General features: G+C 51.2%; 1 protein-coding gene across 2 annotated transcripts in view; it reads right to left on the bottom strand.

Annotated features, from left to right (window-relative positions):
- Window positions 1-20,880: 20,880 nt before the first annotated feature.
- UCHL1 (ubiquitin C-terminal hydrolase L1) overlaps window positions 20,881-22,948 on the bottom strand; it is a 62,734-nt gene continuing 60,666 nt past the window's right edge. For both annotated transcript variants that reach the window (XM_075346994.1, XM_075346995.1), the window contains exon 8: window positions 20,881-21,215. In XM_075346994.1, coding sequence (XP_075203109.1) covers window positions 21,129-21,215 — 87 coding nt within the window. In that variant the 3' untranslated portion in view covers window positions 20,881-21,128. The remainder of the gene's footprint in view (window positions 21,216-22,948) is intronic.

The raw sequence follows: 22,948 nt of genomic DNA, 5'->3' as shown, positions 1-22,948 counted from the left end.
GGGCAAAAGACGTGCCCGTGGCTTCATAGATGGATTTCACCGGGAGCTCTATCTGCCTGTCAGTGGCATCTTTTAGCGATGAACCATCTGCCACCGATACCACAGATCTAGCCGCCAATCTAGAGACTGGAGGATCCACCTTGGGACACTGAGCCCAACCCATAACTACGTCAGAGGGGAAGGGGTAACGTGTGTCAGTAAGGCGCTTAGTAAAGCGCTTGTCCGGAACCGCTCTGGGCTTCTAGACAGCATCTCTGAAGTTAGAGTGATCGAAAAACGCACTCCGTGTACGTTTGGGGAACCGAAACTGGTGTTTCTCCTGCTGAGAAGCCGACTCCTCTACAGGTGGAGGCGGGGGAGAAAGATCTAACACCTGGTTGATGGACGAGATAAGATCATTTACTAAGGCGTCCCCTTCAGGTGTATCAATATTGAGGGCAACGTCAGGTTCAGAGCCCTGAGCTGCGACGTCCGCCTCGTCCTCCAGAGAGTCCTCAAGCTGGGAACCCGAGCAGCGTGAAGAAGTCGGGGAAGATTCCCAGCGAGCCCGCTTAGCCGGTCTGGGACTGTGGTCCGGGCAGGAGTCCTCCGCGTGGGACCTAGGGCCCAACCTGGGAGCGCGCTGCGGCGCGGACCGAGAGGGGCCTGGAGGCGACGATCCAACAGGGACCGGGGCCTGTGTAAGGACCGGTCTGGACTGCAAAGCTTCTAGCAGCTTGGCAGACCATTTGTCCATAGACTGAGCCATGGATTGTGAAAGTGACTCAGAGAGTTTCTCAGCAAAAGCAGCAAACTCTGTCCCTGCCGCCTGGACAGGGGGAGCAGGGGGGTCTACCTGAGCCGAGGGGCCCACTAGTGACCGAGGCTCCGGCTGAGCAAGCGAAACAGGGGTCGAGCATTGCTCACAGTGAGGGTAGGTGGAACCCGCAGGTAACATAGCCCCACAAGAGGTACAGGTCGCAAAAAAACCCTGTGCCTTAGCACCTTTGCTCCTTGTGGACGACATGCTGTTGTCTCCTAGGAGAGTGATCACTGAGGGTATATGGGAAGGGGTATACAGCCCGACCGAACAGAAATATGTATATAAATACGTATATATTCCGGCACCCTAGGGGGGACCAGCACCGGGTGACCGGTGTGGCTTACCGACCGCTAAAAAGCGGAGTGTGTGTCCTCCAGATTCCCTGCCTTAGGTCTCCCAGAGCTGCAGAGCTCTTCCCTGATAATCCTCCACCGGCAGAATGCCAAAAACATTTCTGCCGGAGCTCTCAGGGGAGGAGTGGAGCCGTGGGCGGTGCTAGAAAAAGTGCGGGAATCTGGGGTCCCCACAGTGATCAGTGAGGGGGGGAGGAAACATACAGGATGCTCCAGCCCTCACATCCGACGTCAGGTCGGCAGTCCCGCCCTTATCCCTGACAGGCAGGCCCGGGGGCGGGATTTTTGCGTCTAGGCCGCGATGAAGCCGGGGACTAAATTTAAGACCGCGGCCGACAAGCAGGCGCGGTCGGCGCGGAAGTCCGCCGGTCTTCACAAATCAGCAGCTGCTGCAGCGTCCGGGAAGAAGGCACGCCATGCACAGTCCCCATGGGGACACAGAGTACCTTATAGATGCAGGGCCCGGTCCCTGAGGATGAATAGACTCCTGTCCGGCAGATTCCCACAGGGGCTGCGGAGGGAGCCCGGTCCCAGTGAATGGATGACTGGTCAGGATCCCACTTCTCCCAGAGCCACTAAGGGATGGTGAAGGAAAACGGCATGAGGCTCCGGCCTTTGTACCCGCAATGGGTACCTCAACCTTAACAGCACCGCCGACTTAGTGGGGTGAGAAGGGAACATGCCGGAGGCCCCGTGGGGGTCCTCTTTTCTTCCAACCGATATAACTAATCTGAGAATGCATGAGTGGATGTGTGCCTCCTTCCACACAAAGCATAAAACTGAGGAGCCCGTGATGCACGGGAGGGTGTATAGGCAGAGGGGAGGGGTTACACTTTTAAAGTGTAATACTTTGTGTGGCCTCCGGAGGCAGAAGCTATACACCCAATTGTCTGGGTCTCCCAATGGAGCGACAAAGAAAGAGAACTCTGTCCCTGCCGCCTGGACAGGGGGAGCAGGGGGGTCTACATGAGCCGAGGGGTCCATGACCGAGGCTCCGGCTGAGCAAGTGAAACAGGGGGTCGAGCATTGCTCACAGTGAGGGTAGGTGGAACCAGCAGGTAACATAGCCCCACAAGAGGTACAGGCCGCAAAAAAACCCTGTGCCTTAACAGCTTTGCTCCTTGTGGACGACATGCTGTTGTCTCCTAGGAGAATGATCACTGAGGGTATATGGGCAAAAACAGGGTATACAGCCCGACCGAACAGAAAAACAAAATAAATAAATATATATATATATATATATATATATATATATATATATATATATAAAATCTCTATTCCGGCACCCGGGGGGGGACCAGCACCGGGTGACCGGTGTGGCTTACCGACCGCTAACAAGCGGAGTGTGTGCCTCCAGATTCCCAGCTTTAGGTCCCCTGGAGCTGCAGAGCTGTTCGAGAATCCTCCACCGGCAGAATGCCCAAAAAATGGCTGCCGGAGATCTCAGGGGAGGAGTGGAGCCGTGGGCGGCGCCAGGAAAGTGCGGGAATCTGGGGTCCCCACAGTCATCAGTGAGGGGGGGAGGAAACATACAGGATGCTCCGGCCCTCACATCCGACGTCAGGTCGGCAGTCCCGCCCTTATCCCTGACAGGCAGGCCCGGGGGCGGGATTTTTGCGACTAGGCCGCGATGAAGCCGGGGACTAAATTTGAGACTGCGCCCGACAAGCAGGCACGGAAGTCCGCCGGTCTTCTCAATTCAGCAGCTGCCGCAGCGTCCGGGAAGAAGGTGCGCTCCTGCATATTCCCCAATGGGGACACAGAGTACCTTAGAGTTGCAGGGCCCGGTCCCTGAGGTTGAATAGACTCCGGCCGGCAGATTCCCACAGGGGCTGCGGAGGGAGCACAGTCCCAGCAAATGGCTGACCGTTCAGGATCCCACTTCTCCCAGAGCCGCTAAGGAATGGTGAAGGAGACGGCATGAGGCTCCGGCCTTTGTACCTGCAATGGGTACCTCAACCTTAACAACACCGCCGACATAGTGGGGCGAGAAGGGAACATGCCGGGGGCCCTCTTTTCTTCCAACCGACATAACTAGTATGAGAATGCATGAGTGGATGTGTGCCTCCTTCCACACAAAGCATAAAACTGAAGAGCCTGTGATCCACGGGAGGGGTTACACTTTTTAAAGTGTAATACTTTGTGTGGCTTCCGGAGGCAGAAGCTATACACCCAATTGTCTGGGTATCCCAATGGAGCGACAAAGAAGAAGGGAATTTTGTTACTTACCGTAAATTCCTTTTCTTCTAGCTCTTATTGGGAGACCCAGACTATTGGGTGTATAGCACTGCCTCTGGAGGCCACACAAAGCAATTACACTAAAAAGTGTAAGGCCCCTCCCCTTCTGGCTATACACCCCCAGTGGGATCACTGGCTCACCAGTTTTAGTGCAAAAGCAAGAAGGAGGAAAGCCAATAACTGGTTTAAACAAATTCACTCCGAGTAACATCGGAGAACTGAAAACCGTTCAACATGAACAACATGTGTACCCGCAAACAAACCAAAAATCCCGAAGGACAACAGGGCGGGTGCTGGGTCTCCCAATAAGAGCTAGAAGAAAAGGAATTTACGGTAAGTAACAAAATTCCCTTCTTCTTCGGCGCTCTATTGGGAGACCCAGACGATTGGGACGTCCAAAAGCTGTCCCTGGGTGGGTAAAGAAATACCTCATGTTAGAGCTGCAAGACAGCCCTCCCCTACGGGGAGGCAACTGCCGCCTGCAGGACTCTTCTACCTAGGCTGGCGTCCGCCGAAGCATAGGTATGCACCTGATAATGTTTGGTGAAAGTGTGCAGACTCGACCAGGTAGCTGCCTGGCACACCTGTTGAGCCGTAGCCTGGTGTCGTAATGCCCAGGATGCACCCACGGCTCTGGTAGAATGGGCCTTCAGCCCTGATGGAACCGGAAGCCCAGCAGAACGGTAGGCTTCAAGAATTGGTTCTTTGATCCATCGAGCCAGGGTGGCCTTAGAAGCCTGCGACCCTTTGCGCTTACCAGCGACAAGGACAAAGAGTGCATCCGAACGGCGCAAGGGCGCCGTGCGGGAAATGTAGATTCTGAGTGCTCTCACCAGATCTAACAAATGTAAATCCTTCTCATACCGATGAACTGCATGAGGACAAAACGAAGGCAAAGAGATATCCTGATTAAGATGAAAAGAGGATACCACCTTCGGGAGAAACTCCTGAATGGGGCGCAGCACTACCTTGTCCTGGTGGAAGACCAGGAAGGGAGCCTTGGATGATAGTGCTGCCAGCTCAGACACTCTCCGAAGAGATGTGATCGCTACCAGAAAAGCCACTTTCTGTGATAGCCTAGAAAGTGAAACCTCCCTCAGAGGCTCGAAGGGCGGCTTCTGGAGGGCAACTAGTACCCTGTTCAGATCCCATGGATCTAACGGCCGCTTGTACGGGGGTACGATATGGCAAACCCCCTGTAGGAACGTGCGCACCTTAGGAAGGCGTGCCAAACGCCTCTGAAAAAAGACGGATAGCGCCGAGACCTGACCTTTAAGGGAGCCGAGCGACAAACCTTTTTCTAACCCAGATTGCAGGAAAGAAAGAAAGGTAGGCAATGCAAATGGCCAGGGAGACACTCCCTGAGCAGAGCACCAGGATAAGAATATCCTCCACGTTCTGTGGTAGATCTTAGCGGACGTGGGCTTCCTAGCCTGTCTCATGGTGGCAACGACCCCTTGGGACAATCCTGAAGACGCTAGGATCCAGGACTCAATGGCCACACAGTCAGGTTCAGGGCCGCAGAATTCCGATGGAAAAACGGCCCTTGGGACAGTAAGTCTGGTCGGTCTGGTAGTGCCCACGGTTGGCCGACCGTGAACTGCCACAGATCCGGGTACCACGCCCTCCTCGGCCAGTCTGGGGCGACAAGTATGACGCGGCTGCAATCGGATCTGATCTTGCGTAGCACTCTGGGCAAGAGTGCCAGAGGTGGAAACACATAAGGGAGCCGGAACTGCGACCAATCTTGCACTAGGGCGTCTGCCGCCAGCGCTCTTTGATCGCGAGACCGTGCCATGAAGGTTGGGACCTTGTTGTTGTGCCGTGACGCCATTAGGTCGACGTCCGGCACCCCCCAGCGGTGACAGATTTCCTGAAACACGTCTGGGTGAAGGGACCATTCCCCTGCGTCCATGCCCTGGCGACTGAGGAAGTCTGCTTCCCAGTTTTCTACGCCGGGGATGTGAACTGCGGATATGGTGGAGGCTGTGGCTTCCACCCACATCAGAATCCGCCGGACTTCCTGGAAGGCTAGCCGACTGCGTGTCCCCCCTTGGTGGTTGATGTATGCCACCGCTGTGGAGTTGTCCGACTGAATTCGGATCTGCCTTCCTTCCAGCCACTGCTGGAAGGCTAGTAGGGCAAGATACACTGCTCTGATTTCCAGAACATTGATCTGAAGGGTGGACTCCTGCTGGGTCCACGTACCCTGAGCCCTGTGGTGGAGAAAAACTGCTCCCCACCCTGACAGACTCGCGTCTGTCGTGACCACCGCCCAGGATGGGGGTAGGAAGGATCTTCCCTGTGATAATGAGGTGGGAAGAAGCCACCACTGCAGAGAGTCCTTGGCTATCTGGGAAAGGGAGACTTTCCTGTCCAGGGATGTTGACTTCCCGTCCCATTGGCGGAGAATGTCCCATTGAAGTGGGCGCAGATGAAACTGCGCAAACGGAACCGCTTCCATTGCCGCCACCATCTTCCCGAGGAAGTGCATGAGGCGTCTTAAGGAGTGCGACTGACTTTGAAGGAGAGCCTGCACCCCAGTCTGTAGTGACCTCTGCTTGTCCAGCGGAAGCTTCACTATCGCTGAGAGAGTATGAAACTCCATGCCAAGATATGTTAGTGATTGGGTCGGTGACAGATTTGACTTTGGGAAGTTGATGATCCACCCGAACGTCTGGAGAGTCTCCAGTGCAACAGTCAAGCTGAGTTGGCATGCCTCTTGAGAGGGTGCCTTGACCAGTAGATCGTCCAAGTAAGGGATCACAGAGTGTCCCTGAGAGTGCAAGACTGCTACCACTGCCGCCATGATCTTGGTGAACACCCGTGGGGCTGTCGCTAGACCAAATGGCAAAGCTACGAACTGAAGATGGTCGTCTCCTATCACGAAGCGTAGAAAGCGTTGGTGCTCTGTAGCAATCGGCACGTGGAGATAAGCATCCTTGATGTCTATTGATGCTAGGAAATCTCCTTGAGACATTGAGGCAATGACTGAGCGGAGGGATTCCATCCGGAACCGCCTGGCGTTCACATGCTTGTTGAGCAGTTTTAGGTACAGAACAGGACGGAATGAGCCGTCCTTTTTTGGCACCACAAAGAGATTGGAGTAAAAACCTTGACCTCGTTCCTGAAGAGGAACAGGGACCACCACTCCTTCTGCTCTTAGAGAATTCACCGCCTGCAGAAGGGCATCTGCTCGGTCGGGATGTGGGGAAGTTCTGAAGAACCGAGGCGGAGGACGAGAACTGAACTCTATCCTGTACCCGTGAGACAAAATGTCTGTTACCCACCGGTCTTTGACCTGTGGCAGCCAAATGTCGCAAAAGCGGGAGAGCCTGCCACCGACCGAGGATGCGGAGGGAGGCGGCCGAAAGTCATGAGGCAGCCGCCTTGGAAGCGGTACCTCCGGTTGCTTTCTTGGGGCGTGAGTGAGCCCGCCAGGAATCAGAGCTCCTTTGCTCTTTGAGTCCCTTTGGACGAGGAGAATTGGGGCTTGCCCGAGCCTCGAAAGGACCGAAACTTTGACTGCCACTTCCTCTGTGGAGGTTTGCTTGATCTGGGCTGGGGTAAGGAGGAGTCCTTACCTTTGGACTGTTTGATGATTTCCGCCAATTGCTCACCAAACAGTCTGTCTCCAGATAATGGCAAGCTGGTTAAACATTTTTTAGAAGCAGAATCTGCTTTCCATTCCTTTAACCACAAGGCTCTGCGCAAAACTACAGAGTTGGCAGATGCCATTGAGGTACGGCTCGTAGAGTCCAGTACCGCATTGATAGCGTAGGTCGCAAACGCAGACATTTGCGTAGTTAGGGACGCCACTTGCGGCACTGCTGGACGTATGAGAGAGTCCACCTGTGCCAGACCAGCTGAAATAGCTTGGAGCGCCCACACGGCCGCGAATGCTGGAGCAAACGACGCGCCGATAGCTTCATAGACAGATTTCAACCAAAGGTCCATCTGTCTGTCATTGGCATCTTTAAGTGAAGCCCCATCCTCCACTGCAACTATGGATCTAGCTGCAAGCCTGGATATTGGAGGGTCCACTTTTGGACACTGGGTCCAGCGTTTGACCACGTCAGGGGGAAAAGGATACCGTGTATCCTTAAGGCGTTTAGAAAAACGCTTGTCCGGGTAAGTATTATGTTTCTGGATGGATTCTCTGAAGTCAGAGTGGTCCAGAAAAGTACTCAGTTTACGCTTGGGATACAGGAAATGGAATTTCTCCTGCTGTGCAGCTGCCTCCTCTGCAGAAGGGGCTGGGGGAGAAATATCCAACAGCCTATTGATGGCCGCTATAAGGTCATTTACCATGGCGTCACCATCTGGCGTATCCAAATTGAGTGCGGCGTCAGGACAAGACTCCTGATCACCCACCTCTGAACCCTCATATAGGGACCCTTCTCGCTGAGACCCTGATCCACGTGATGACGTGGAGGGTCTCTCCCAGCGAGCTCGCTTAGGCGGACTGGGACTGTCATCGGAGTCAGAGCCCTCAGCCTGTGATGCCTGGGACCCCCTTGAAGTACGGATTAGTTCCAACTGAGGGGGACCGGGGAACATAGACACAGCAGTGTCTATGGTATGAGCAACTGGCCTGGACTGCAAGGTTTCCAGGATTTTTGTCATAGTCACAGACATTTTATCAGCAAAGACTGCAAATTCTGTCCCCGTCACCGGGGCAGGGTTCACAGGCGTCTCTGCCTGGGCTACCACCACAGTAGGCTCTGGCTGACGAAGTGCCACTGGGACTGAACATTGCACACAATGAGAGTCGTTGGAGCCTGCTGGTAGATTAGCCCCACATGCTGTACAAGTAGTGTATACAGCCCGTGCCTTGGCACCCTTGCGTTTTGCGGATGACATGCTGTTGTCTCCTCAAAGCAATATAGGGTGTACAGCCAAGAAGCGACCTTACAGTGCAGTATTAAATATATCTAGACACAGCAGTGTCTATGTACAGCGAAAAATATAACACTGTGGCACTAGTGGGCCTGCACGTATGTGCTGCTTACCGCCCGCTGAGCGCGGGTGTGTGGTCGCCAGAAACCCCTAGCCTGGGTCCCCCAGAGCCTGCGTGCGTTCTCCAGCCAGACTGCATGTGTATAATGGCTGCCGGCGTCCTGGGGAGCTGCAAGCCTGGGGGCGGGCCTAGGGCGTGCACAGAGAAAAAGCGCGAAGCCTGTGTCCTACTGTGCTCAGTGAGAGGGCTGGAGCATGTAAATCGTGCCCCAGCCCTCGGCGCTGCCGATTGAATAACGTCTCTCCCCTACCCTGATTGACAGGGTGGGGGGCGTTAACGAAGCGGCGCTAGGCCACAGAAAGCCGGGGACTAAAGTTAGAAGCGCCGCCGCCGTAAAAGCGCGGTCGGCGCGACCCCGGCGCACTACAAGTCGCAGCTGCGCCGTCGCTCCAGGGGCGGTCGGCGCGGCGATCCACACACATAAAGTCCCCCAGTAATCTGCGGGGACTATAAGCCCAGCGCACAGCGCTACAGTCCCCGGCGCACTAGCACACCCAGCAAGCCTGGGGTGCGCGTGGCCTGCCATACGGGGACACAGAGTACCTGAAAGTTGCAGGGCCTTGTCCCTGAACGGCACTCCCGCTCCACATCCAGCAGGTTCTATGGGTCTGTGGATGGAGCCCGGCCTCAGGGCTTGGTGGCCGGTAAGATCCCACTTCCTCAGAGCCCCTCAGGGGGATGGGGAAGGAAAACAGCATGTGGGCTCCAGCCTCAGTACCCGCAATGGGTACCTCAACCTTACAAACCACAAGTGGGGTAAGAAGGGAGCATGCTGGGGGCCCCATATGGGCCCTCTTTTCTTCCATCCGATATAGTCAGCAGCTACTGCTGACTAAACAGTGGAGCTATGCGTGGATGTCTGACCTCCTTCGCACAAAGCAGAAAACTGGTGAGCCAGTGATCCCACTGGGGGTGTATAGCCAGAAGGGGAGGGGCCTTACACTTTAGTGTAATTGCTTTGTGTGGCCTCCGGAGGCAGTGCTATACACCCAATCGTCTGGGTCTCCCAATAGAGCGCCGAAGAAAATAAATTTATACCCCTTCTCCAGTGGTGATGCCTTCAGCCGCTATTGCCTCCTTCTTCCAACCAGGCTGCTTATTCTCATAAAAAGCTAGTTACTGATTACATAAGGTCTCAGCATACAGGAGACATTGCTCAAACTGGGCAGCTTATTTTTGTTTTAAAGTGAATAAAGCAATATAATAGAGGGGGGGAAGAAAAAAAAAAAAAAAAAAAAAAAAAAAAAAAAGGGTTTGGCGCAGCACTTATGCCTTTAACATTATCACCATGCCTTTAAATTCCTTGAGGATTAGCCCGGATTCACACTTGAGAGACTTGCGCGAGTCTTCCATCACCCGGCACGGCAGCACACTCTCCGGATAGGAGCAGGCCAGCTGCATAGAAATACATGCAGCCGATCCGCTCCTGTCAAGAGAGTGTGCGGCCATGCCGGGTGATGGGATGCAAGGCTCTCGCAAATGTGAATCCGGCCTTATAGTAAGAGCAAAGAAGTTTACAGTTTTGGCACAGCTGGGGCCCCAGCAACACTAGCCTGTATTCTATTCCAGCTACAATTGCACGCCACAGGAGTGTCAGCATTCACAGAAAACAAGGCAGTAACAGGGGTAATTGACATTGGCACCCTATGATTGCATCACAAGGCCACTGATGGCAGCAGCGAACAGTGCAAACTGCCAGAGCATGTTCTATTGTGCTGTCAAGATGATCCACCTGTTCCTGTTAGCCCCTTAGAACACATTGTCAGATTCACCTGTACTGTACACGTCTGACCAGGTCAGGAGACATACAGGGAATAGTGTAGGCTCACCACATGAGCCTGCATTATAGGGACAAACACTGCTAAGGACTAATACATAAATCTTTGGTTGTAGAGGGGTAAAAAAAATAAATACAAAATTGATCAACACCGAATGACTGGCTGCACCATGATACCTGTACTTTGGACATTTAATTGCATCTTCCCCATATATATCGCCACTGATTAGGTCTATAAAGCCTATAAAAGATGCCAGATGGGCAGAGCTAGAGGGAAAACAAGCAGGTGGGAGGTGCACTTAAGAAATCTGTCAGCAGGTTTTTGACATCTCATCTGAGGGCAGCATGATTTAGGCAAATAGATCCTAAATCCAATGATTGATCACTTAGATTATTGGCTGCAGCTGTTCTGACATTCAGAATTTTTACATAATTAGTCATGTAGCAGAGCCGAGCTGTCCCACCCACACCATGGTCTTCATAGAGATTGACAACTGTCAGTGTACAGAGGAGGGGGCATGCTGTAATGCCATGTCTGACAGTTTAAAGCAAGAAACGTCCTGTTGGTTCAACATAGCTAATAAACAGATCTGACCTTGAGACAGACATCCCTGAATTCTGTCTTAACTATTGCAGACATCCGCTTACATAGCAAAAACCTGCTGATAGCCTTAGAGGGAATCTATGTGCCCACGGGACTTTGTACCTGCGGATATATCCGCAGATACGGCCCCAGGTTTTCCGCAGCTGCTCGCCAGAAAGCGCAGTTATTTTTAGCTGCGGGATTCCAGCAAAATAGCTACGGTAAACCTGTGGATTACCTGCGGAAGTCTCAGCCCTATCTCCATAGTGGAGGAAAGTGATTTCAGCAGGTAAATCCGCAGAAAGCATTGACATGCAATTACGTGCGGCTGTGGGACATCTGCAGCTGCATGTATCCGCAGCTGCATGTATCCGCAGCTGCATGTATCCGCAGCATGGAAACAGCACTCCATGTCCCATAGGATAATATGAGGAGTGTGCATGCTGAAACCTGTGGATTTATCTGGAAAATCCATGGATTTTCCGCAGATAAATCTGCAGGTTTAATCTCCCGTGAACACAGCCTAAGAAATCATTGCTACGTCAGTTTGTGACGAAACAACGACTTCACCAGCGATCTCGTTATGTTTGAGACGTACCAACGATCCTCCCCCTGCTGTGAGATCGTTGGTCGTTGCTGAATGTCCTGGGCCATTTTTGGGCTCGTTTGAGTCCTGCTGGGCAGAATGGATCTGTATGTTTGACACCTACCAACGATCTCGTTAACAACCTAGATGAGAACTTACACATTGTGACATGTAGGCGTGCAGTTGTGTCACCTTTTCCACGCCCCCCTCTGCACCGATTGGTTGGCGCTGAGAACATTACTGCGTTCTGATTGGGTATCGCTTCATGCTTTGTTCCTTTTTGAGCCTTGCTTTGAGGTCTATCAGTGAACAGGTAATCCTGGTGGAATTGCAGCTTCGATCCTCAAAGCAAACACTTGGGAACGAAGGAGGGATGAATCCGGGTGCAGATGCAGCTTCAATCCGAAAAGCAAGCAAGCAACTGGGAACAAAGTACAAATGAATCCGGGTGGAGTCGCAGGTTCTATCCTTAAAGCAAGGCTCAAAAAATGACTAAGGATGAAGCGATACAAAGTTGCCTTCTAGGTCGGCCGCATATTCAGAGCACAGTATTTGCCACCAATCGGAGCAGAGGGGTGTGGAAAAGGCGACGCATATGCACGCCAATGTGGCTCACAGCGTCAAACACTACGCCCCTATTCGAGGTCAGAATCGTTACATAGATTCTGTGTGACAGGGTCCCAACAACCAACGAGATCGCTATACAGGTCGCTGCATCGTTACTAAAGTCATTGGGAAAGAAGGGAATTTTGTTACTTACCGTAAATTCCTTTTCTTCTAGCTCTTATTGGGAGACCCAGACGATTGGGTGTATAGCACTGCCTCCGGAGGCCACACAAAGCAATTACACTAAAAAGTGTAAGGCCCCTCCCCTTCTGGCTATACACCCCCAGTGGGATCACTGGCTCACCAGTTTTAGTGCAAAAGCAAGAAGGAGGAAAGCCAATAACTGGTTTAAACAAATTCTCTCCGAGTAACATCGGAGAACTGAAAACCGTTCAACATGAACAACATGTGTACCCGCAAACAAACCAAAAATCCCAAAGGACAACAGGGCGGGTGCTGGGTCTCCCAATAAGAGCTAGAAGAAAAGGAATTTACGGTAAGTAACAAAATTCCCTTCTTCTTCAGCGCTCTATTGGGAGACCCAGACGATTGGGACGTCCAAAAGCTGTCCCTGGGTGGGTAAAGAAATACCTCATGTTAGAGCTGCAAGACAGCCCTCCCCTACGGGGAGGCAACTGCCGCCTGCAGGACTCTTCTACCTAGGCTGGCGTCCGCCGAAGCATAGGTATGCACCTGATAATGTTTGGTGAAAGTGTGCAGACTCGACCAGGTAGCTGCCTGGCACACCTGTTGAGCCGTAGCCTGGTGTCGTAATGCCCAGGATGCACCCACGGCTCTGGTAGAATGGGCCTTCAGCCCTGATGGAACCGGAAGCCCAGCAGAACGGTAGGCTTCAAGAATTGGTTCTTTGATCCATCGAGCCAGGGTGGCCTTAGAAGCCTGCGACCCTTTGCGCTTACCAGCGACAAGGACAAAGAGTGCATCCGAACGGCGCAAGGGCGCCGTGCGGGAAATGTAGATTCTGAGTGCTCTCACCAGATCTAACAATGTAAATCCTTCTCATACCGATGAACTGCATGAGGACAAAAAGAAGGCAAAGAGATATCCTGATTAAGATGAAAAGAGGATACCACCTTCGGGAGAAACTCCTGAATGGGGCGCAGCACAACCTTGTCCTGGTGGAAGACCAGGAAGGGAGCCTTGGATGATAGTGCTGCCAGCTCAGACACTCTCCGAAGAGATGTGATCGCTACCAGAAAAGCCACTTTCTGTGATAGCCTAGAAAGTGAAACCTCCCTCAGAGGCTCGAAGGGCGGCTTCTGGAGGGCAACTAGTACCCTGTTCAGATCCCATGGATCTAACGGCCGCTTGTACGGGGGTACGATATGGCAAACCCCCTGTAGGAACGTGCGCACCTTAGGAAGGCGTGCCAAACGCCTCTGAAAAAAGACGGATAGCGCCGAGACCTGACCTTTAAGGGAGCCGAGCGACAAACCTTTTTCTAACCCAGATTGCAGGAAAGAAAGAAAAGGTAGGCAATGCAAATGGCCAGGGAGACACTCCCTGAGCAGAGGACCAGGATAAGAATATCCTCCACGTTCTGTGGTAGATCTTAGCGGACGTGGGCTTCCTAGCCTGTCTCATGGTGGCAACGACCCCTTGGGACAATCCTGAAGACGCTAGGATCCAGGACTCAATGGCCACACAGTCAGGTTCAGGGCCGCAGAATTCCGATGGAAAAACGGCCCTTGGGACAGCAAGTCTGGTCGGTCTGGGAGTGCCCACGGTTGGCCGACCGTGAGCTGCCACAGATCCGGATACCACGCCCTCCTCGGCCAGTCTGGGGCGACAAGTATGACGCGGCTGCAATCGGATCTGATCTTGCGTAGCACTCTGGGCAAGAGTGCCAGAGGTGGAAACACATAAGGGAGCCGGAACTGCGACCAATCTTGCACTAGGGCGTCTGCCGCCAGCGCTCTTTGATCGCGAGACCGTGCCATGAAGGTTGGGACCTTGTTGTTGTGCCGTGACGCCATTAGGTCGACGTCCGGCACCCCCCAGCGGTGACAGATTTCCTGAAACACGTCTGGGTGAAGGGACCATTCCCCTGCGTCCATGCCCTGGCGACTGAGGAAGTCTGCTTCCCAGTTTTCTACGCCGGGGATGTGAACTGCGGATATGGTGGAGGCTGTGGCTTCCACCCACATCAGAATCCGCCGGACTTCCTGGAAGGCTTGCCGACTGCGTGTCCCCCCTTGGTGGTTGATGTATGCCACCGCTGTGGAGTTGTCCGACTGAATTCGGATCTGCCTTCCTTCCAGCCACTGCTGGAAGGCTAGTAGGGCAAGATACACTGCTCTGATTTCCAGAACATTGATCTGAAGGGTGGACTCCTGCTGGGTCCACGTACCCTGAGCCCTGTGGTGGAGAAAGACTGCTCCCCACCCTGACAGACTCGCGTCTGTCGTGACCACCGCCCAAGACGGTGGTAGGAAGGATCTTCCCTGTGATAATGAGGTGGGAAGAAGCCACCACTGCAGAGAGACTTTGGCCGTCTGGGAAAGGGAGACTTTCCTGTCCAGGGATGTTGACTTCCCGTCCCATTGGCGGAGAATGTCCCATTGAAGTGGACGCAGATGAAACTGCGCAAACGGAACCGCTTCTATTGCCGCCACCATCTTCCCGAGGAAGTGCATGAGGCGTCTTAAGGAGTGCGACTGACTTTGAAGGAGAGCCTGCACCCCAGTCTGTAGAGACCGCTGCTTGTCCAGCGGAAGCTTCACTATCGCTGAGAGAGTATGAAACTCCATGCCAAGATACGTTAGTGATTGGGTCGGTGACAGATTTGACTTTGGGAAGTTGATGATCCACCCGAACGCCTGGAGAGTCTCCAGTGCAACATTCAGGCTGAGTTGGCATGCCTCTTGAGAGAGTGCCTTGACCAGTAGATCGTCCAAGTAAGGGATCACAGAGTGTCCGTGAGAGTGCAAGACTGCTACCACTGCCGCCATGATCTTGGTGAACACCCGAGGGGCTGTCGCCAGACCAAATGGCAGAGCTACGAACTGAAGATGGTCGTCTCCTATCACGAAGCGTAGAAAGCGTTGGTGCTCTGTAGCAATCGGCACGTGGAGATAAGCATCTTTGATGTCTATTGATGCTAGGAAATCTCCTTGAGACATTGAGGCAATGACTGAGCGGAGGGATTCCATCCGGAACCGCCTGGCGTTCACATGCTTGTTGAGCAGTTTTAGGTCCAGAACAGGACGGAAGGAGCCGTCCTTTTTTGGAACCACAAAGAGATTGGAGTAAAATCCTCGCCCCCGTTCCTGAGGGGGGACAGGGATCACGACTCCTTCTGCTCTTAGAGAGTCCACCGCCTGCAGCAGGGCATCTGCTCGGTTGGGGTGTGGGGAGGTTCTGAAGAACCGAAGTGGAGGCCGAGAACTGAACTCGATTCTGTACCCGCGAGACAAAATGTCTGTTACCCATCGGTCTTTGACCTGTGACAGCCAAATGTCGCAAAAGCGGGAGAGCCTGCCACCGACCGAAGATGCGGAGGGAGGAGGCCGAAAGTCATGAGGTAGCCGCTTTGGAAGCGGTTCCTCCATTTGCTTTCCTGGGGCGTGAGTGAGCCGGCCAGGAATCTGAGCTCCCTTGTTCTTTCTGAGTCCTTTTGGACGAGGAGAATTGGGCCTTGCCCGAGCCTCGAAAGGACCGAAACCTCGACTGCCACTTTTTCTGTTGAGGTTTGCTTGCTCTGGGCTGTGGTAAGGAAGAGTCCTTACCCTTGGACTGTTTTATGATTTCAATAATATAGAGATAGACCTGGCTCACTCAACGTGGGGGTGCTCTGGAATAATAAGTCCAATATAACAAAAGAATATATCCGGCACACCACTATGCAAAAGAGGAATCTTGGAATTGGTTTGAAAAAAACATGGATTTATTGTGTATGTACAGGAAAGTCCGTCCAACGTTTCGATCCAAAAGGATCTTTCACAGGGACAATGGGACCTGAGGTATACAAGGGTTGTCAACTCCTATCAGTGCAGGAGGCCATCAAAGTGTACCAGAAGGATGCAAAAGCGGTCTCAGTGTTTCTATAAAGTGATATAGTGCTAAGGGAGTGTCCAACAAGAACGTGCCGTGGTCTTGTGTATAGAAGGGAAAAATCCGGATCAATGGAACCAAAAATGTTAGTTACACAATGTCGGATGGGGAAACCGATCATGCCACTGACTGGGTCACATTAATGTAATTCCTTTATATAACGTGATCGGAGAAGGGGGAACCTTGCTGGTAAATAGGGCATTAATATTAAACGTGGAGTGGCACAATGATGGTCACTGTAAAATGCGTATCACTGGGTATATGGCTGGTTTGTAGGTAATAGCTTTTGTTGGAAAGACATATACCAGTTCCCTACAGAGGAGGGATCCAATTTGTCTGAGAGGAATTCCCTTACAGCAAGCAGAGCAGGAATGCTTCCAGAGACGCCATCACTGGAGATCCACCTTCCCACCAACGCAGTTGCAGGCTTCCGTTTACCCATTCTCAGCTGGCAGCACTGCCATTCCTCCTCTCTGGAAGCATTCCTGCTCTGCTTGCTGTAAGGGAATTCCTCCATCCGACATTGTGTAACTAACATTTTTGGTTCCATTGATCCGGATTTTTCCCTTCTATACACAAGACCACGGCACGTTCTTGTTGGACACTCCCTTAGCACTATATCACTTTATAGAAACACTGAGACCGCTTTTGCATCCTTCTGGTACACTTTGATGGCCTCCTGCACTGATAGGAGTTGACAACCCTTGTATACCTCAGGTCCCATTGTCCCTGTGAAAGATCCTTTTGGATCGAAACGTTGGACGGACTTTCCTGTACATACACAATAAATCCATGTTTTTTTCAAACCAATTCCAAGATTCCTCTTTTGCATAGTGGTGTGCCGGATATATTCTTTTGTTTTATGATTTCAGCCAATGGCTCACCAAACAGTCTGTCTCTAGATAATGGCAAGCTGGTTAAGCATTTTTTGGAACCAGCATCTGCTTTCCAGTCCTTTAACCACAAGGCTCTGCGCAAAACCACAGAATTGGCGGACGCCATAGCGGTACGGCTCGTAGATTCTAGGACAGCATTGATAGCATAGGTCGCAAACGCAGACATTTGCGAAGTTAGGGACGCCACTTGCGGCACTGCTGGATGCATGATAGCATCCACCTGTGCTAAACCAGCTGAAATAGCTTGGAGTGCCCACACGGCCGCGAATGCTGGAGCAAACGACGCGCCGATAGCTTCATAGACAGATTTCAACCAAAGGTCCATCTGTCTGTCGTTGGCATCTTTAAGTGAAGCGCCATCCTCTACTGCGACTATGGATCTAGCCGCAAGCTTGGAAATTGGGGGATCCACCTTTGGACACTGGGTCCAGCGTTTGGCCACCTCAGAGGGAAAAGGATAACGGGTATCCTTAGAACGTTTAGAGAAACGCTTGTCTGGATGAGCGTCGTGTTTCTGGATCGATTCTCTGAAGTCAGAGTGGTCCAAAAAAGCACTTAATTTACGCTTGGGATACAGGAAATGGAACTTCTCCTGCTGTGCAGCTGCCTCCTCTGCAGAAGGGGCTGGGGGAGAAATATCCAACAGTCTATTAACCCTTTCACGACCGGCCGATTTTTCGCTTTCCGTTTTTTTTTTTCGCCATTCTTTTTCTGAGAGACGTAACTTTTTTATTTTTCAGTCAATATGGTCATGTGAGGGCTCATTTTTTGCGGAACGAGCTGTACTTTTAAATGAAACCATCAGTTTTACCATATTGTGTACTAGAAAATGGCAAAAAAATTCCAAATGCTGAAAAATTGCAAAAAAAGTGCGATAGCACTATGATTTTTGAGATATTTTATTCACTGTGTTCACTATATGGTAAAACTGATGTGTGGGTGTGATGCCTTAGGTCAGTGCGAGTTCGTAGACACCAAACATGTATAGGTTTACTTTTATATAAGGGGTTAAAAAAAAATCGGAAGTTTGTCCGAAAAAAGTGGCGCACGTTTTACGCCATATTCCGTGACCCGTAGCGTTCTCATTTTTCGGGATCTTAGGCTCAATGATGGCTTATTTTTTGCGTCTCGAGCTGACGTTTTTAACGGTACCATTTTTGCGCAGATGCTACGTTTTGATCGCCTCTTATTGCATTTTGCGCAAAAGTTGTGGCGACAAAAAAACGTCGTTTTGGCGTTTGGAATTTTTTTGCCACTACGCCGTTTACTGATCAGATTAATTGATTTTATATTTTGATAGATCGGGCGTTTCTGAACGCGGCGATACCAAATGTGTGTATATTTTTTTATTTTTTTAACCCTTTAATTTTCAATGGGGCGAATGGGGGGTGATTTGAACTTTTAGGTTTTTTTGTTTTTTTTTAATTTTTTAAAACTTATTTTTTTACTTTTTTATTTTATTTTACTAGTCCCCCTAGGGGGCTATTGCGATCAGCATTCCGATCGCTCTGCAGCATCTGCTGATCACAGCTGGAAGGCTGTAAACAGCAGATACGCTGTCTTTCTCTTTTGCTGTGCCCCGGGCACAGCGAAAGTGAAACCAATTCATGTGTAGTACAGGAGTCATCACATGACCCTGTACTACCATGACAACTATCGGGAGTCACGTGATCGCGTCACGTGACTTCCGGTTTCGGCGGTAAGTAAAACTTTACCGCGATTGCGCTTATAATGGCGCTGTCATGTATTGACAGCGCCATTATAAGGGGTTAATCGGCACGAGCAGATAACGATTCTGCTCGTGCCTAGCAGGCACACATCTCAGCTGTGAAAATCAGCTGAGATGTGTGCCGATCGCGGCATGCTGCCGCCGGAGGACCGCGGGCAGTAAGATTATGTCATTTAGGACGTAATTTTACGGCCCGCGGTCGTTAAGGGGTTAATTGCCGATATAAGGTCATTAACCATGGCGTCACCATCAGGGGCATCCAGATTGAGAGGGGCCCCAGGATTAGAATCCTGATCACCATCCTCAGTCTCATCACAGAGAGACTCTTCTCGCTGAGACCCTGAGCAGTGTGATGACGTGGAGGGTCTTTCCCAGCGAGCTCGCTTAGGCTGCCTGGGACTGTCATCTGAGTCAGAGACTTCAGCCTGTGATGCTTGAGACCCCCTTGAAGTACGGATTAGTTCCAACTGAGGGGGACCGGAGAGCATAGACACAGCAGTGTCCATGGTCTGAGTAACTGGCCTGGACTGCAAGGTCTCCAGGATTTTAGTCATAGTCACAGACATTTTATCAGCAAAAACTGCAAAGTCTGTCCCCGTCACCGGGGCAGGGTTCACAGGCGTCTCTGCCTGGGCCACTACCACCATAGGCTCTGGCTGACGAAGTGCCACTGGGACTGAACATTGCACACAATGTGAGTCATTGGAGCCTGCCGGTAGATTAGCCCCACATGCAGTACAAACAGTGTACGCAGCCTGTGCCTTGGCACCCTTGCGTTTTGCGGATGACATGTTGCTGCCTCCTCAGAGCAGTACAGGGTGTCCAGCCAAGAAGCGACCTTACAGTGCAACTATATATATATATATATGGTACCAAGAAAAAAGTACACTAATATAACACTGAGGCACTAGTGGGGCCAGCACTAAAGTGCAGCTTACCGCCCGCTTAGGAGCGGGTGTGTGGTCGCCGAAATCCCTTTAGTCTGGGTCTCCCAGAGCCTGCTGCCTTTCCCCAGCCAGACTGCATGTGTAATGGCTGCCGGCGTCCTTGTGGAGAGGGGGGGCGGGCCCTGGGCGTATACAGACGAAGAGCGGGAAGCCTGCTTCCCACTGTGCCTAGTGAGAGGGCTGGAGCATGTAAATAAAGCTCCAGCCCTCGGCGCTGCCAATGGAGCAGCGTCTCTCCCCTACCCTGATTGACAGGGTGGGGGCGGGAACGAAGCGGCGCTAGGCCGCAGAAGCCGGGGGCTAAAGTTAGAAGCGCCGCCGCCGTAAAAGCGCGGTCGGCGCAAAGTCCCCGGCGCACCACAAGTCGCAGCTGCGCCGCCACTCCAGTAGCGGTCAGCGCAGTAGTTCCCAACATGTAACGTCACTCAGCAAAGCTGCAGTGACCTAACCCCAGCGCACAGCGCAACTGTCCCCGGCGCACTATAACGCTCAGCAAGCCTTGAGAGTGTCCGTGCCTGCCGGGGACACAGAGTACCTGAAAGTTGCAGGGCCTTGTCCCTGAACGGCACTCCCGCTCCAAATCCAGCAGGTTCTCTGGGTCTGTGGATGGAGCCCGGCCTCAGGGCTTGGGGGCCGGCAAGATCCCACTTCCACAGAGCCCTCCAGGGGATGTGGAAGGAAAACAGCATGTGGGCTCCAGCCTCTGTACCAGCAATAGGTACCTCAACCTTACAAGCACCACCGCGGGTGAGAAGGGAGCATGCTGGGGGCCCCATATGGGCCCTCTTTTCTTCCATCCGATATAGCCAGCAGCTACTGCTGACTACAAACAGTGGAGCTATGCGTGGATGTCTGACCTCCTTCGCACAAAGCAGAAAACTGGTGAGCCAGTGATCCCACTGGGGGTGTATAGCCAGAAGGGGAGGGGCCTTACACTTTTTAGTGTAATTGCTTTGTGTGGCCTCCGGAGGCAGTGCTATACACCCAATCGTCTGGGTCTCCCAATAGAGCGCTGAAGAAATAACTGACATCTCAACAATTTAACAACGATCCAGAAACTGACGTACTAACGATCTTGTTAACGATAGAGATGTGTGACTGGACTTTAAGTGTTTATGCACTGAGCACCTGTGCTGTATTTAAAAGCAACAGCATGACTGTCCATGCCTTTGTTCAAACAAGTCTCAATACAAAACAATATCAGCTGATCACAGCATTGATTTACTTGATAAAAAAAAAAAAAAAAAACGACTAGCAGAGTAACCAGGCTTGTTCTCCAAAACACATTTTAATTCAGCTCAAGAGCTGCACCAAGTGCTGTATGTTTGCAGAGAGGTGAAGGACTTTGTAGAGCACAAAATCACAGCAAGACATATCTACCAAGCCAGGAGCATGTGGTGAAAAGCACTTCTATACCAAATCCTGCTTGAGCAGTAAGTTGGTGAAACACTTAATGGTAAAACAAGGCAGTAACGGTTAATAACCAAACAAGGAACTTAGTCTTGGGTGGAAACAAGTTATGCAGCCTTGACCAGCGCCACAGATGAAAAGCGAACATCACCACACTCTCGCTCTGTAAACTGCTTGCAGATCTTCCCAGCATCCTAGGAGAGAGCAAAAGATTAAGCTGTACATGTAGAATGAGTAATAACATGCATGCAAAGTGTCTTGAGAAGGAAGAGCACTTTGTCTCTGGTGGCCTATTGGATGTAGCAATCCTGAAAGTCAATATTGACCCCTAATGAGCCTTACATGGGGTTCAGCTGCACCCCTCTTCAGTCTTCACAAATTGCCAGAGATCTAGTACCAGTGTTTCATGGAGGACAACTTGTCCAGGAATAATGGATGTACTGAGTGTGCTTTCCACATGATCAAAGCATAGGGTTTCTCAGACCCAACTACCAAATATAATTGAAGTCAATTGGAAACTAGTATTTTTAAACTCAGATGCTTGGTCGAGTAACAAGCTGTGGAGAGTACGCTCGTTCATCACTAATTTCCAAGATCCTCATTCTGGCTCTCCAATGTATTTCGACCTTGTGCTGCAACTTTGTCATTTTATAGCCACAATGGAATGGGACTGGAGTGGTGCTGAAAAAGGATGACAGCAGTGGCAGGCAAGTATAATACTGGAGCAGGGGACTTAAAGCACTACTCCAGCACAACCCCCCCCACCCCTGAGAACTCAAATGGCGCTTTAACCCCTTCAGCCCCTGGGCACTTTCCGTTTGTTTTTTGCTCCCCTTCTTCCAAGAGCCGTAACTTTATTTTTCCGTCAATCTTTCCATATGAATGAGGGCTTTTTTGCGGGACAAGTTGTACTTTTAAATGAAACCATAAGTTTTACCATATAGTGAACTGGAAAATTGCAAAAAAAAGTGATGGCACAATAGTTTTTGGGATGTTTTATTCACTGTGTTCACTATATGGTAAAACTGATGTGTGGGTGTGATGCCTCAGGTCTGTGTGAGTTTGTAGACACCAAACATGTCTAGATTTACTTTTATCTAAGGGGTTAAAAAAATTTCACAAGCTTGTCTAATAAAAGTGGTGTATGTTTTGCGCCATTTTCCGAAACCCATAGAGTTCTCATTTTTTGGGATCTATGGCTCAGTGACAGCTTATTTTTTGCGTCTCGAGCTGACATTTTTAATATTTTTGCGCAGATGCTACATTATCGCTGTTATTGCATTTTACATAAAACTTGCAGCAACCAAAGAAGGGAATTTTGTTTACTTACCGTAAATTCCTTTTCTTCTAGCTCCTATTGGGAGACCCAGACAATTGGGTGTATAGCTTCTGCCTCCGGAGGCCACACAAAGTATTACACTTTAAAAAGTGTAACCCCTCCCCTCTGCCTATACACCCTCCCGTGCATCACGGGCTCATCAGTTTTGGTGCCAAAGCAAAAAGGAGGAAACTTATAAATTGGTCTAGGGTAAATTCAATCTGAAGGATGTTCGGAGAACTGAAACCATGAACCAAAAGAACAATTCAACATGAACAACATGTGAACACAAAAGAACAAACAGCCCGAAGGAAACAGGGGCGGGTGCTGGGTCTCCCAATAGGAGCTAGAAGAAAAGGAATTTACGGTAAGTAAACAAAATTCCCTTCTTTGTCGCTCCATTGGGAGACCCAGACAATTGGGACGTCCAAAAGCAGTCCCTGGGTGGGTAAAAGAATACCTCGATAAAAAGAGCCGAAACAACGGCCCCCTCTTACAGGTGAGCAACCGCCGCCTGAAGGACTCGCCTACCTAGGCTGGCATCTGCCGAAGCATAGGCATGCACCTGATAGTGTTTTGTGAAAGTGTGCAGACTCGACCAGGTAGCCG

This window comes from Anomaloglossus baeobatrachus, chromosome 1 (assembly GCF_048569485.1).
Source record: "Anomaloglossus baeobatrachus isolate aAnoBae1 chromosome 1, aAnoBae1.hap1, whole genome shotgun sequence".
Taxonomy (NCBI): Eukaryota; Metazoa; Chordata; class Amphibia; order Anura; family Aromobatidae; genus Anomaloglossus; species Anomaloglossus baeobatrachus.
The sequence above is the reverse complement of the archived record's forward strand: the minus strand, read 5'-3'. Positions and strand labels throughout refer to the sequence as shown.